The following is a 15,209-nucleotide window of genomic DNA, read 5'->3' as shown; positions in this document are numbered from 1 at the left end:
ACCTCGCAGTGGGGTCAGTATGTCCATTAAGCCCTCGCATTCTCAACGGTCGCATCCTGTGAATTTATTAATAACAAAAACTACCGACAGACACCTAGTCTCCGACGCCAGATGCTGCAGACATTATCCACCTTCCTCGTTAGGAAAATCCCCTTAAAGGTATGTCAGCTGCTCTGAAAGAGAATTATGTGGCCCCAAGTGATACCGCTTTCGGACAGGCCCCTAAGCAGTCGTCAATTACAAGACATCCATTGTCCCTGATCTCACACGTGGGATATGCCCAGGGGATCAGCATCTCCATGTCGGACCCTGACAGGAAACCCCACAATTTAGCTGACTCTGAGAATAGGCATCAATCAGGCCGGGCAAATTTGGATCAAGCTGTGGTATCCTCGCTTAATGAGGATATTGGATCCGATCTGCCCGCTCAAGACCCAGGATTTTCGGACCCCACCATACTTAGCGAACCGTTGGAAGAAAAGGTTGGAGCCACCAAAGTCGGTCTATCACCTTGGCCATTGCGGAGGCAGCGGGTGCTTTAGGAAATTTGAAAAGAATATTGTACAATCGTGTATGACAACAGCTTCAAGCTTCGAGTTCTGCTGCGTCATCCCGGTCATTTTATTTGGCGACGTTTGAGGCCCTGGGCCATGAAATAGGGTGATAGTTAGATTTGTGGGTGCAGGAGAATAAGCACTAGGATGTGTCGATCAGTCAGTCCATGCGGTCTACCTCCAAGGAGAGTTGGGCATCTCGTATTTCCGCTAATAGAAGGATTCTGCAGGTAGTAGGCTGAAACCTAGTGCCATTATCTTCATGTATGCAATGCTTCAATGCTACTCCGCGTACAAGAGACTATATATAGTATGATGCTCATCGTAACTTCCCTAGCAAAGCCTTAAAGTATATAAACGCGGTATTTTCCCTTTAAAGTCCTCATATGCTTTGCAAACACGGCATTCTTACTACTTCTCTTTGATCTCACTATTCTTTCTCTTCGCACAATGAGCTCCAAGGTTCTTAAACTCCTTGCCCTCGCTGGCCTTCTTGGGGCATCCGTAGCGTGTTCGACCGAATCTGATGTCGAGATTACCTTTTACGGATATCCCGACAACGATCCTCCCAGTGCGGATATTGCGTATGATTGTGGTCGTGGTTACACGGCTGGAGGTACGTTCTCACAGTCCTTTGGGCTGTACGTGTTAAAGCTAACAGTTGCTAGGCACCGGCACGTATGACGACCCTCTCACCTTTGCCACCGCCCCTGGCGAGTTTGAAAAGTGTGAGATCGTCTACCTCCCGTACCTTCGCAAGTATCTCCGCTTCGAGGATACATGTGCGCAGTGCAGTAAGTACCCTCACGCTTGTTACGTTCCTCCGCTGACAGAAACAGCCACCGATTATCACAACGGCAAGCTCCACATCGATATTTGGACTGGCTCTACTACTTCCAGTGGTGGGGATACCCAGATTGACTGCGAAGACTCTTTGACTCCTGATGATTCTCAAACCGTTATTATTAATCCGGGCACCTCCTACACCGTCAACTGTATGTCATGGACCCCGGCTAGTATTTACATGACATGACCTAACAGTATAATCAGCGGACGAGTTGTTTGCGAGCGGCAAATGCTATACCTCGAACGTTTACAGCAATGCCGATGCTTCGAGCTACTGCAGTTCCGGTTCTTCGGGCTCGAGCTCTAGCTCTGGCTCCGGGTCCAGCTCATCATCATCCTCTTGCTCCTGGCCAGGCCATTGTGCTGGTAAGACCCCTCTTTGGCCTGTGCTTCGTGTTACACTGACCCATGGTGCTCAGGTGCTTCCTGCTCAACCGAGAACGACTGTTCCGGCACCCTGACTTGCCAGAGTGGCAAGTGCGCTTGATAACACTACCGCTGCCGTGGTATGTAGACCAACTTGGTTGGACGAGGGCGCGTGGCACTGTCCATGTCCCCTCACCTTGTACAATCATGTGATGCATTCTGCTTTTTCTCTTCTTTACCTCAGGCCATCAAGGTCCTGCCAGATTACATTCAGAGGATGTTGCCAAACAGGCGGGCTCGCTGCCACTGGAAGCGACAAGGGGAAACTCATCTACTATAACCGAGCCATGTATAATCAGGCGGTCTGTCTGATACCTATATTACTATTTTAGTTATATTACTATTTAACCTATATCTTATCCCAGCGGGTCTTTCTGGTAACCATGCCTATTACATGCTGGTGGTAATACCGCACTTTACCTACCTCCATCTCATCAGCCATATTACTGTCTGTCGCGCCTCGTATATGCATCCAACAGCTGAATGGTAAATTTGTCCATCCTGCGAGACATCTCGTCGCGGATCGTCTGAGTTTCCTGGTGCTCAAGCTTTCTCAAACGGGACAACCTGACAAATCGCAATGGAAGGATTATTGTTACTGCCATTATAGGAATGTGTCACAGAAAGTCGTCACATCCCATGAGTGTGGTGAATGGTGCAGTTGACCACCGGGTACTACCTGCTCTTTCTCTAGGTAACAGCAGAAGCGGCAGGATCCAGGCATACTTGCATCTTTGCATTGACACACCACTGCAGGCAGGACTTCCATCCTTCTTTCGGCATTGGGTTGCCACATCATTTGGGGTCACCGAAGATCTCGTTTCCCATCCAGTCGGCGGGTATAGATAGGTCGCTGTGACCACCAACAGCATACAGGCATTTACTAAATAGGTCCATCCTGCAATTGGAAATTATGTTCTCTCCGTTCTCCAAAATTTCCTTACTTCTCTTTGTTCTTGGAACATGTTTTAGCATCGGTCGTTCCAACGCCATCAATTCCTCCTCATGCAATGATTGCGAGGTAATTAGACGAGACGTTTGTATCATTGGCGGTGGTGCTGCCGGCACATATGCTGCCATAAACCTACTCCAGGAGGGTTATTCTGTGGTTGTGATTGAAAAGACTGGTCGCTTGGGTGGTCATACTATCACGTACATCGAGCCGACCACGGACACACCGCTTGACTTTGGCGTGACCCTTTTTGAAGATTCGCCTGAGACCATAGACTTCTTCTCCCATCTTGACGTGCCTTTTGCGAAAGTTTCAAATGGCGGCGGTCAGATGGAACGCGTTGACTTTGAAACCGGCGAAATTGTGGACCCCTATCCCGGGAATGTCAGCGAGGCTCTGGAGCGTTATGGAGACATTCTCCGACAATATCCATACCTGTTAGAGGGTTGGAATCTTCCAGAAGACGTCCCAGAGGATCTCTTGATGCCATTTGGGGAGTTCGTTGAAAAGTACGACCTGGGGGCTGCCGTCGAGCTGATCAGTATCTACAGCCAGGGCGTGCGCAACTGGCTCAACTACCCTACAGTCTATCTAATGAAGTTCGTGTCACTGGATATGCTGAGAGCACTTGAGACGGGATTTCTGTCCACTGCTCGGCATGATAATTCAGAACTGTATGAGGCTGCCTTGGCGGAGCTGGGGGATGACGCCCTCCTTGATAGCGTTGTGGTGCAGGCGTGTCGCGAGGACGATGAGCTGCATCGATTGAGGGTGGAATCGTCAGGTGGGAAGAGTTGGATTATCGAGGCCAACACAACCATCCTGGCGGCCCCTCCAACTGGACAGGTGCTGGATGGCCTCGATCTCGACGATTTTGAATCTTCTCTTTTCAGCCAATTCATCTACGGACACTACTACGCGGGCCTGGTGCGGGTAGATGGATGCCCCGAGGGAGTCCAAATTGTCAATCGCGGGTCCGACAGACCTTACTCGCTTCCCCTTCTTCCGTGTATCTTGATGATGTATCCGACCGCGGTGCCAGGTGTGATGGCCGTTGGATACGGTAGCGAGGAGCCCATGACGGAGGAACAGGTCAAGGCGGCGATTGTGGAGGATATTCTAGGACTGCGACGAGCTGGATACGATGTCGACGACCCAGAATTCCTGGCGTTTGCCGACCATTCCCCATTTGAAATGTCAGTTGGGCGGAAGGCCATTGAGGATGGATTCTACCAGGAATTGAAGAAGCTGCAGGGTCACCGCAATACGTACTATGTCGGGGCGACTTTTGAATATCCAGGATCCTCGGCCATCTGGCGAGCGGTGGATCGACTGTTGCCATCAATTATGGAGAGTATTGACAGGCCACAGAAGTCAAAGTTGTAGGGCATGCCAGGAAAATCCCAAAGTGTAAGGAAGCATTGGGCAGGTTGTAGCTACCAATCGCAAAGTACACCGCTGGCAAATCATAATCCTGCAGATTTATTGGCGGATAGCGTATCGCAGCGGCGATCCCTTGATATATTGGATGCGCGTGCCGATTGGTGGTTCCGCGGCAGATATCGGAAGGGATCCGGCGGGGGTGAAGATATGGCACTTGTCTTCGGAGCTCTAAATATCATTCTTAATCACTTATCTTGGGACTTTGACCCGTGTAGACATAATATTCTCTGCTGGTCGCTGTGCTTTGCTCTTCCTGGCGATGGACACGGTCGCTGCCACCAGTGCAGAGGCGCACGACGCGCCCGATGAATCGCCGGTGATCGCCTCCCGCGTGTTACGCAAGGTGGACAGTCGTCTGTTGCCTCTCCTCTTCGTCACGTATCTGCTCAACTTTATGGATAAAACTATCCTGTCGAGTGCATCTGTGTTTGGATTGATTGAAGATACCGTGAGTGCCTTCCTTATCAACAAGCTAGGGTACTGTTACTAATTGACTTCCACCAGCATTTGGTCGGCCAGCAGTACAGCTGGGTGTCCAGCATCTTCTACTTTGGATATTTCTTCTGGGAATGGGTGCGACCGTGATCCCTTCGCGACAGTTACTCTGGCGTACATGTGAGCTGACTTCCTTCCAGCCAACCAACGTGTTGATCCCCCGGGTGCCCGTCGCCAAATACCTCTCCATCAATACCTGGTTCTGGGGTGCCGTAGTAGCCCTCACGGCCGCCTGTACCAACTACGGCGGTTTGCTGACCGTGCGATTCCTTCTCGGGGTGGCGGAGGCCACCATCACGCCGGCCTTCATGTTCCTCACCTCGACGTGGTACACCCGCGATGAGATTCCCTTCCGCACGGGCATCTGGTTCTCGGGCAACTCGGTCGGCGGGCTCGTCGCCAGTTTGCTCGCCTATGGCATTGGCCACATTGACCATCCTTTGCATCCCTGGATGTGGATGTTCATCATCCTCGGCGTAGCCACTTTTCTGTGGGGATTTGTCCTCTTCGCCTTCCTCCCAGATAGCATCTCTACTGCCACGTTCCTCACCCCGGAGGAACGAGAGTTCATGGCGCATCGTGCCGTGATCGCAGGTACCGGTCGGACAGAGAAGACCACCTGGAAATGGGCGCAATTCGTCGAATGCCTCTGCGACCCCAAGACGTGGCATCTCTTCGCCCTGGCAGTGCTGACCCAGATCCCCAACGGCGGCACACAAAACTTCGGCAACCTCGTCATCAAATCCTTCGGCTTCACCTCCCTGCAATCCACCCTGATCGTCATCCCTGCCAGTGTGATCAGTGCTGGCACCATCGCGCTCACCGGCTGGCTGGCCAGTCGGTCCCACCACTGGAACTGTCTCCTGATCGTGTGTATCGTGGCACTGTCCATCACCGGTAGTGCTATCATCTACGCCCGCGCCCACCATGTGCCCCTCGGCGCCCAGCTCTTCGGCTACTTTCTGCTGTCCACGGGTCCCGGTGCCCTCCCGCTCATCATGTCCCTCCTACAGGCAAATTACCGTGGTGTCACCAAGAAAATGACCATCACTTCCATGATGTTCATTGCCTACTGTGCGGGCAATATTGCTGGGCCGCAGTTTTTCAAATCAAATGAGGCGCCCCTGTATCAGACCTCGTTTCGAGCCATCCTTATCTGCTATATTATATCTGCGGTGTTGGCGGTGTCGCTGCGATGTTACTTGCAGTGGTTTAATCGGAAGCGCGATCGCGAGGAGGGTGTCCAGGGGACGGCGACTCTGGCGGGTGCTGTTGGGGGGAAAGTTGTCAATGAGCGACAGGACGGTAATGATGTGTCGGTGTTGGTGCAGTCGGTCGAGTTGCAGGCGGAGGATTATGAAGATGCGACCGATTGGAATACCGTCGGCTTCCGCTATCGGTTGTAGATAGACATCTTCCTGTTATAGTAAACAGTGAACGGAGTCGAGACCAAGCTCAGGCTATTGATAATACACCTATTAGTATCAACATGGATCTTGGTCCAGATACCCGGATAGCAGCTTTGTTGGCCGGAGAGCTGGTCCCAAGGACATCATGGTAGCTTGCGAGTGCATTTCCACAGACTGATAACCATCTCTTTACATCACCCAAAGCAGCCCCGAGTTATGGCAAAATATAGGCCGTTATTTGGAGGAAAGAACTCCCTGCTGGAAGAGGCCAAGGCGTCAGCATGGCCGCGGCCTATATACCATCGTGTGTGCAGTCTCCGCTCCTGAGGTATATTACTAGTCCAAATATATTATCACCCATAGCTGGAATTCCCCATCTCTCAGTATGCCTGCCAGCCAGGAGACGAAATAAGTAAACGTATACCAGATACTGTTCGCTGGCAGTCGAAGTGCTGCTGCGCTGGGTAATGTCATTGTCTCTCGTCGCTGTAAAATTACGGTTGTATTGGTCTTCCCCCTGGCCGAACAGGTGGTTGGCAAGCCGTATGGAGAAGATATCCGGTACGACGAACTCTCTACAGCAGTATTTGCAGTTCTAATTGTAGCTTTTCTTTCCCGTGCAGGACTACCGCCTATTGCAGCTCCGGCATGATCCAAGAATATACTTAAGTGGGCGTAGTTTGGACGGGCATGTGTCGTCTATAATTCAGTTGGAAGTCCGGGCATATTCTAACCAGGTCTCAGTGAAGTTGATAAAGGTGCCCACTTCCGTCTCTCCTTTGCACTTGCCGCTGTTGCGAAAGCCCCTCTAGCGACAGGCGAGGAAGGTACCGAAGGTAGAGCAGCAGAGCGTCTCACATGGCCATCATCATAGTAAACGCCATCATATGTTTAAGATGGAAAGCACCATACTCCCGTTATAGGCTCACGACAAAGGCCAGAACAAGCTTTCTTAGCAAGGGATTGGTCATCTTGTTATGTCACATACATATACACTGGCCAAGCGGCTATCGATAAGTCCAACAACACCGAGGTCACCCCCCTGTCTCTCATGCCAGCAGGCAGACATCAACCTCAATACCCCTGGAGCACCCGACATTATCCTATTTGAGATCAATCCCATCTTTCTAGGAAACGATTGGAGAAAAAGCCAGATATCTTCAGCCTAGCTATATGAAATGAATGGTTCAGCCTGATGACCCTTACTCTCAGATTGAGTCTATGAACAGGCCAAGAACACAAAACCTGCAAGGCAAGTGGTGGCTCCAGGCAGCAAGATATCTTGGGCCACTCAATTGAAGCATTTGGACTTCCGTCCATTACCGCCAAGAACAGTCGTGACGGTTTGTTGCTCATGAGGAATGCCTTGGCTAGCGGATAAGCAATTGACATTATGTTCTATCAAGCATTCATGATTCGTCTTATCTGACATCAATGAGGTATAAATTATTGTTCTCCTCCTTCGGTTTGGCACGCTTTTTTCCATTTCTCATTCTCTGTTTTTCTCGGATCATCAGTCATCGATTTCTCATTGGTGTGCTTCGTTGTCCTTCATCATTTCATTCAACTTATGCCCACCGGTGCCCGCTCAACGGCAACAAGAACGACCCATAACATAATTGAGAAAGGATTCTTGCTCACGCTTGCATGCGTACGGGCTTGTGCCATACACAACATGGTAGCCAACTCTTCAGCGACCGGTGGAAGAGCACCTCAATGTCGTCGCGGTTGAGAATGTGCGGAGCATCTTGCAAGGCGCGGCGGATGTTCTCCCGCCCATACTCCGCCATGTTCTCGTAGACCTCCCAGCGGGTCATGTTGCCAAACACCTTTTCTTTGAGCATAGGAGTGAGGGGGTGCAGGGGGTCGTCCAATCTCTCGGAGAGTGAGTTCACCCATTGCTCGTACGGTACGCCTTCCATCTTGTAAGGAGAGAGCTGATTGAGTAGGTCGAAACTGGTGTTGATGTCAATGGCGTTATTAAGGTCGGGCTGCACCAGATTATAGGCGTGGCCCAGATTGTCGTGGGTCTGGGAAATATGGATGATCGAATCAACGACAAAGTCTACGGGAATAAACTCCTTGCGCTGGTTGGGCAGGATAGGATACAGCCCCATGTCCATACAGCTGGTGAAGAGCCGGGAGATGAAATCATCTGGGTTACAGATGCCGGACTTGCTATGGCCCAGCACGAATCCTGGACGGTACACGGCCACCGGGAAACCGTTATCAATGGCGTTCCAGACAATCGCCTCCGCCACGTACTGACTTTGAGCATAACCAGTATCGCTAGGCAGAGCAGCCAGATGCGGCGCGGGCCGCTCATCTTCTGGTAGTAGCTTGGCGCCCGTAACATATCCAGTTGGACCGTAGGCCGCGATGGTGGACGAGTAGTGCATGGCTTTGGTCCGCCGATGAGTAGCGAACTCGAGCATGTTCAAGGTCCCGATCGTATTCTCCTGGCGGTGGGAGGAATAAGGAGCCACGTAGCTGACCTTGGCTCCGAGATGGAAGATCACACTAGACCATGTGGCGAAGTAGTCGTACTGCTCCGGAGACAGGCCCAACCGGGGCTGTCCAAAATTGCCTGGCAGGGCGATGACCTTGTCCATGTTTGCGTAGAGACTGTACTTCTCCATAGTCTTCTCTAGACGTGCCCGGGCTGAGGGCTCATCATGGGCGCGCACCAAGCAGGCCACCTTCTTGACATCAGGCCGCTTCACGAGGGTGGCGAGGAGAAACACGCCCACAAAGCCTGTGGCTCCCGTCAGGAAAATTCTGCCTTCGTGTTTGTCCTGCCAGTGCGGGATAACGCCTCCGATAGGCCGCAGGTTCTCGCCCAACCTGGAGTCTTGTAGCCAGACGTCCTGTTCGGCCTGAATGCTCGAGTCATCGCCATGAACTTGGATGTTGGTGACGAGCCGTGTCAGGCTCTCGAAGCTGGTGTTTTCGTAGAGCATCTGAGCCCGCAACGAGATCCCAAAGGTTTGATTAATGCGAGCGATCATCGTGGCGGCAATCAAAGACGTTCCACCCATAGCCACGAAGTCGTCGGTTGGGCGCAGATGCTCAACCGTGAGACCAAACACGTCAATCCAGATGTATTCCAGTTTAGCGGCGTTACTGCCCGTGTTGAAATTTCCATTCGCTCCATTAGCCCGTGATCGCTTGAGCTTCTGGTAATACTGTTCTTCCAGGGCCCTCCGGTCAACTTTGCCGGTGGAGCGAAGGGGGAGGATGTCAATTAGCTCCAGACGGGGGACCATGAGATGTGGTGCCTGCTCCATGTAGGCTTTCATAATGGCACCATTGGCGACATCTGGGGAGGAAGGAATGCAGTAGGCCAGCAGAAACTGGCCACGGCCGACCTCTTCCGGCGTGATCTTGACTACCACAGCAGCGCTCACCAAGCCCGTACCAACCAGGGCCGATTCCAAGGCCTCCAGCTCCACGCGCTGGCCACGAATCTTGATCTGGTTATCCTTCCGGCCGAGGTAGTAGTATACTCCTTTCTCATCCACACGCATCAAGTCACCGGTTCGATAGATGTGGTTGGGTCCGCGCTCCACCTTCCGCTGCAGTTGGGGAAGGACCACGAAGCTCTTTGCCGTCTTTTCAGGATCCCCAATATACCCCCCAGCGACACCCACGCCAGAGACCAGTAGCTCGCCGACCTCACCCGGCTTGACCGTGTTCAAGTTATCATCAACGAGGAATACCTCCACGTCGCCGAATGGCTTTCCCACTGGGATTTCGCCCCTGCGGGCCTCCTCCTCCGAGACTTCGTGGTACAGTACATAGACGCTGGCTTCCGTCGGACCATAGCCGTTGATGATTCGGCCTGGGGCTCCTGCATCGAAGATGGATTGGATTGTCTGGCAGTTGATCGCCTCGCCCCCGGTTATAAGGGTGTCTAAGGTCGAGAAAGCATCCGGACAGGCATACGCTGTCACGGTGAGCAGGGAGGTTGTGAGTTGCAGCACATTGAGCTCTTTCTGCTTAACAAAATCGCTAAGAGCAGGGGGGTCGAGGACAGTCTCTTGGGGGATTATAACCAGGGTTGCTCCGCGCAGCAAGGGCCCCCAAATCTCCACTAGCGAGGTATCAAAGATGACGTTGGAGCCGTGTCCAACACGCTGTCCCTTCCGGATCAGGTCCGCTGGATCAAGGCAAAGATTGATCATTCCCTCTGCAAAGGCCTCGACTGCCTTCGGCTTGCCGGTTGTACCGGAGGTGTGGAACACATGAGAGCATGTCTGCGGCCCATTCTGACTTGGGGCAATGTTGACATCAAAGGTTTCAGGAACCACGCGGTGGTCAACCACCAGATGCTTGACGCCCGGTAGTCGATGCTGTTGTAGAATATCCGTGATGACAAGGGTTGAGCCCAGATTTTCGAGCATGTTCTTGAGCATCTCGTCGGGGAGCTTGGGGTCCAACGGAACACAAGCCCGGCCCGAATAGATCACAGCAACCTGCGATAACACGTGATTCAAACTGCGAGGGACAATGATGCCAACTGGGGAAGGGTCATCGTGAAGGATACTATTGACCTGGTCGGCGACAAAGAGTGCTTTTTCGTGCAGTTCGCCGTATGTGACTTCGCGCGGGCCTTCTTCAATGGCGATGGCTGTGCCGCGAACGATAGCCTGCCGTTCCAGGAGCTCAGCCAGGCCCAGTCCGGTGTACCACCCATTTCCCGGAGCCTCTGAGATAAGTAGCGACGGCGACATTGTAGAAGAAAAGCAGACAAGCAGGAGCTAAGGCTACTATGAGTGTTGGGTGGAATCTTTGGTTCAGCAGGTCCAACTAGCTCGGGAGCTTCCCCTCATATACTCTTTCCTCCACGGACGCCGTTGTGCCTCGGGCTCGCCATCGCAATGCTTCAGGACTAACTGGGTGCCAACCCATGTTGAAGCGGTCATCCAAGCGCATACCATTGGCTTCTCTCTCTGCCGCAGTCACGATTGCTCGGTTATTCGGGCAGGTATAGACAAGCGAATCCCTTGCCTGTGCGAGGGGCTAATCCTGCTTGCCTAGCTGGTTGTCAAACATAGGAGAATCATGGCGTGAGCATGCAGACTATGAGGTGGAAGGGAAAATAAGCCCTCATTGTCGCTATCAATTCTGGGGTATATCGACGCCAGCGCGGGTCTCCGAGCCACCGGTCCTCCTTGCTCGTGTGAGGAGGTTGGAATGCCCCAGACCCAGGCCTGATACCAAGGTCCGGCTCCGTGGCGTTTACATGAAGTCGGCATATCCATTCAAAACCCTGTATGTTGGATGGATCCCGAAACTCTCGGTCTACATGGGTCAGGTGTGAGCGCGCGACGGTATGATGGTGGTGCAAGGGAGGCTGATGGCGCAAGATTCAAGAATAAGGCTCATCAAAGTTTGGGTCCAAAGTGCCAAAACTCACGCAAATTTGCCATAGTCTTCTGGGGAGCGGCTTTCGGCACCAGCTCATGCCGCAGCGGTGACTGATGCAATGTTGGAGGTTGGATTCACCTCCAGGGACAATCCAGAAGAGCCCGGGTGGTTCTGGAAGCCACCGCTCAGCCTTCGAGCTTCCATATTGAGACCAGCCACCTGCATTGACACTGCGGCCTTGGCAGGACACACAGATTCCCAACAAGTTGAGATTAGCGCGAAATTGAGGCGATACAAAAGCTTAGGGAACGCCGCCGCGTGTTCCTCAGTGTATATCTCCCGCGGTGGGGCGGGGATGACCTCTCTCCCAGTGATTCAGGGAAATGGTTCCAAAACCGGCCTCAGACGTGGATCAGCATTGTACTGGGATGCTCCAGGACTGCTGTGGTAGATAACCAGTGGGTTTTCCATGCTGCTGTTGCCGTTCCAGCAACGGCCCTTTTACGTCCCGCTTATGTCAGCCTCGTGCAGCTTTCCCGGCCATTGTCACTAATCAGAAGCTGCAGAACGAAGTACTTACTGGTATTAGAGACTGCGCCCTGCATCTACCAGTGGCCTCTTGTCAAGTCCAACCGTAACCCGGTTTCTTGGGCGCGCGGCCTCCAGTGAGCCGGCCACCCCTCGCGCGGACTCGGTCCACTGAGTGTACCTCCAGACAAGTGCATCACAATCCGTCACAACGGAATGCTAAATGCTACGGGTGGGCCTCCTGTCGTAGGTGAGCCTATATAAGCCTATTTTTTTTTTTTTTTTGTCTTATTCTTCTTTGTATCAGTAACCCCAGTTTGGAACGTGCCGGATGGGCAAGTTGTGAATCACTGAATTTAGCGAGCGATCAGCATGGGGAGGAGCGTCGTAGGCAACTGTGAGTTGGCCAAGTTGACTTGGTTAGCAGCACATGGATACTCGCACAAAAACCGGGTATACCAGACTTGACAAGGTGAAGATGGTGCCATGGCCCAGCATCCTCATCATGGCCAGGTCCAGGCCGCTCGATCACTGCTTCAGGAGCAGAGACAAAAAGCCCGCATGTATGTAGGTAGCTGTGGGCTGCAGTACATCTCGCATATCTTACGTAGCACAGCCAACTTTCTGGCAGAGTCCCATGAAAATCACGCTCCAGTGTCCGGGGTGCCTCTCTGCGACCTCTCTGCCCGCGAGCTGATGTCCAAATACTTAGCAACAGACGCACGCACTGTAGTATGAGTGAATTTAGGAACCGTTCAATCCCCCGGGTTATTAATAAAGTTCAACCCGTTTGCCGAGTATCCTGCCACATCTCATGCCCCTCGGACATTTCTCGCCAGTAAGTAGCCGTTCAGTACGCCTCCTTTTAAGACATCTCTGTTGTTGTCCGTCCAGATCCCGCGGAGGTTAGGCTTGTAGGCTTGCTAGGAAGCCACATCTCACCGCTTCAACAGTCTGACGTCGTCAGATGAGACCATAGTCTGGCTAGATCTCGAATGATGCTATCATGGAAAGGTAGTATCCGTTACACGGGCAGTTCTTTTTTCAGCCATCGAAAGTTCTAGCGCGGTCGGGGAGTGAGGCATGTACTTGGCCGAGGAGAAGTAGTAGGCATCCTGGCCATCCCTTGGGTTCGGTTCTGGTCAAATTCTGGAAGGGGCCAAGAATCCCGTTGGGTCCCGTGACCTGATTGGCCACGAGGTGCGTGGCTCTATCTTCCGTCCCTCAAATGGATCCATTCTTCTTCCTCACTAAAAATAATATGCCAGAGTGTCGTAAGTATTCTCGCAGTCATCTTTCCTTCCTGCTAGTTAGCCTAAGGTATTCACATCTTAGGTAGTGAGGGCAAGACTTCGCCCTGGAAGACCCGTAGCCTCTACTGTAAACCACCACCATGACATGTACCCCCGACCGTACTGGTCCTATCTCGATCAGAAGAGAGCAGTGTTATTGGACACAATGTTTCATTCCCAGGGGGGGGGGCTATTAGCGAAGTGGATAGAGTGTCAGATTCAGATGATCCACTCCTCCCACTACGACGGACCCCATCCCCTAAAAAGCAGCTGCGCCGCATCTCCATCCATCTTCATTGCCTCGACTTCACTGCTCTTCGCGATCGGGCCAATCGGAATCTCTCGGATGGGGTGGTTTCCAACCGAATACTAAGTAAGTGAATAGACCACCCCCCTATCTTCATCTCCACGACCATGTAGATGGCTAGTAGTAGTAATCGCTCTTTCCCAGGGCCTATAGCGAGCCTCAACTTTCTCTCCAGCATGGTCCAATCTCGCGTAGACACACACTTCTGATCGTATTCTGCTGCCCGAGTCCCTTTCAGCATCTCGCTTTGACCTCCATTTGGCCATTCATCCCTTCAACCTTGTTCGCATGACACTCAGCATCATATAAAGATCTGGTGTTCTCACGCTTGACTTGAACAGTTCACTCAAAATCAATCTTCTCACCAAACACAACGCACAGACCTCTTTATTAGCAACCATGTCAGCTTCCACCAAGGTTCGTGTCGCCGTCACCCAGCACGAGCCCGTCTGGCTGGATCTGCACGCCACCGTCGATAAAACCTGCCGATTGATCGCCGAGGCGGCCGGCAATGGCGCCCAGCTGATTACTTTCCCCGAATGTTGGCTCCCGGGGTATCCAGCATGGATCTGGTCAGCATGGCTTCATCCCCCTCGCCAGTCCGCGACCGTGTACTGACCATTGGGCAGGTGTCGCCCCGTCGACATGGGCCTGTTCACCACCTACCTCAAGAATTCCTTGTCATATGACTCGGAGCACATGCGTCGCATCTGCAATGCCGCTGCCCAGCACAAGATCACAGTTGTCCTCGGCCTTTCCGAGCGTGATGGCAACTCCCTCTACATCGGCCAGTGCACCATCGACTCCACGGGCAAGATTGTGATGCGCCGGCGCAAGATGAAACCCACTCACATGGAACGCACCGTGTTCGGAGAATCTTCCGGGCGGAGTCTCCTAAATGTGGCGGATCTGCCCATTGGTAAAGTGGGTGCGCTCGCGTGCTGGGAACATATCCAGCCGCTGCTCAAATATCACACCATGATCCAAGGGGAGGAAATTCATGTCTCGGCCTGGCCTGTTCTGCATCCTCATATGGGGGGCGAGTCACTCTGGGGCATGTCACAGGAAGGTAAGACCCCATTCATGACACGCGAGATCTAACGCGGAGAGCTGACATGGGCCTCAGGTGGAACGGGTGCATCCCAGGTGTATGCGCTTGAGTCGGCATCGTTCGTCCTGCTCACAACCGCCGTGCTGGGTCCCACATGCGTAAAGAAGATGAACTTGTCTCCGCCGTGGGATACCCTGGGAGGAGGCGCGTCCGCTGTCATCGCTCCCGATGGGCGCCGGCTGACGGAGCCATTGCCCGCTAATGAAGAAGGATTCGTCTATGCAGATCTGGATCTGGATATGATATTGACGTGCCGGCACTTTGTTGATGCCTGTGGCCATTATAGCCGCCCTGATCTGTTGTGGCTGGGGGTCGACACACGCGAGAAAACCCAGCACCGTCCGGAGGGACAGGCAGACAACACCGCATATGGTCTGGATGTTACTTCAGGCCCTGTAGAGGAAGAAAGTACCTGACCTGGAAAATGGGTTTCTTGTTCTGGCCATACCGATCATGTAATTAACAAACACAATGTA

General features: G+C 52.7%; 5 protein-coding genes across 5 annotated transcripts; 4 read left to right on the top strand and 1 right to left on the bottom strand.

Annotated features, from left to right (window-relative positions):
- Positions 1–1,004: 1,004 nt before the first annotated feature.
- BDQ94DRAFT_174006 (uncharacterized protein) lies at positions 1,005–1,887 on the top strand (the record flags this gene model as incomplete). The annotated part of the gene is made up of 5 exons (XM_026772254.1): positions 1,005–1,170; positions 1,223–1,348; positions 1,394–1,549; positions 1,605–1,766; positions 1,820–1,887. 5 exons carry the CDS (start codon positions 1,005–1,007, stop codon positions 1,885–1,887), a joined length of 678 nt encoding a protein of 225 aa, XP_026622238.1.
- A 551-nt stretch (positions 1,888–2,438) lies between these two features.
- Positions 2,439–4,164, top strand: BDQ94DRAFT_162181 (amine oxidase, flavin-containing superfamily; the record flags this gene model as incomplete). Its single annotated transcript, XM_026769500.1, has 2 exons — positions 2,439–2,665; positions 2,799–4,164. 2 exons carry the CDS (start codon positions 2,439–2,441, stop codon positions 4,162–4,164), a joined length of 1,593 nt encoding a protein of 530 aa, XP_026622237.1.
- Positions 4,165–4,480: 316 nt separating this feature from the next.
- BDQ94DRAFT_182470 (major facilitator superfamily domain-containing protein) lies at positions 4,481–6,384 on the top strand (the record flags this gene model as incomplete). The annotated part of the gene is made up of 3 exons (XM_026774156.1): positions 4,481–4,669; positions 4,726–4,794; positions 4,857–6,384. 3 exons carry the CDS (start codon positions 4,481–4,483, stop codon positions 6,120–6,122), a joined length of 1,524 nt encoding a protein of 507 aa, XP_026622236.1. The 3' UTR covers positions 6,123–6,384.
- A 1,110-nt stretch (positions 6,385–7,494) lies between these two features.
- BDQ94DRAFT_182468 (non-ribosomal peptide synthetase) lies at positions 7,495–10,858 on the bottom strand (the record flags this gene model as incomplete). Its single annotated transcript, XM_026774155.1, has 1 exon — positions 7,495–10,858. The coding sequence occupies one exon, from the start codon at positions 10,856–10,858 to the stop codon at positions 7,763–7,765; it is 3,096 nt and encodes a 1,031-aa protein (XP_026622235.1). The 3' UTR covers positions 7,495–7,762.
- A 2,767-nt stretch (positions 10,859–13,625) lies between these two features.
- Positions 13,626–15,201, top strand: BDQ94DRAFT_182463 (carbon-nitrogen hydrolase family protein). Its single transcript, XM_026774154.1, has 3 exons — positions 13,626–14,194; positions 14,252–14,691; positions 14,749–15,201. The coding sequence occupies exons 1-3, from the start codon at positions 14,022–14,024 to the stop codon at positions 15,147–15,149; spliced, it is 1,014 nt and encodes a 337-aa protein (XP_026622234.1). The 5' UTR covers positions 13,626–14,021; the 3' UTR covers positions 15,150–15,201.
- The last annotated feature ends 8 nt before the right edge of the window (positions 15,202–15,209 follow it).

Source organism: Aspergillus welwitschiae, assembly GCF_003344945.1.
Source record: "Aspergillus welwitschiae strain CBS 139.54b unplaced genomic scaffold BDQ94scaffold_38, whole genome shotgun sequence".
In the NCBI taxonomy this organism is placed as follows: domain Eukaryota; kingdom Fungi; phylum Ascomycota; class Eurotiomycetes; order Eurotiales; family Aspergillaceae; genus Aspergillus; species Aspergillus welwitschiae.
This window is presented reverse-complemented; position numbering and strand designations above follow the sequence as displayed.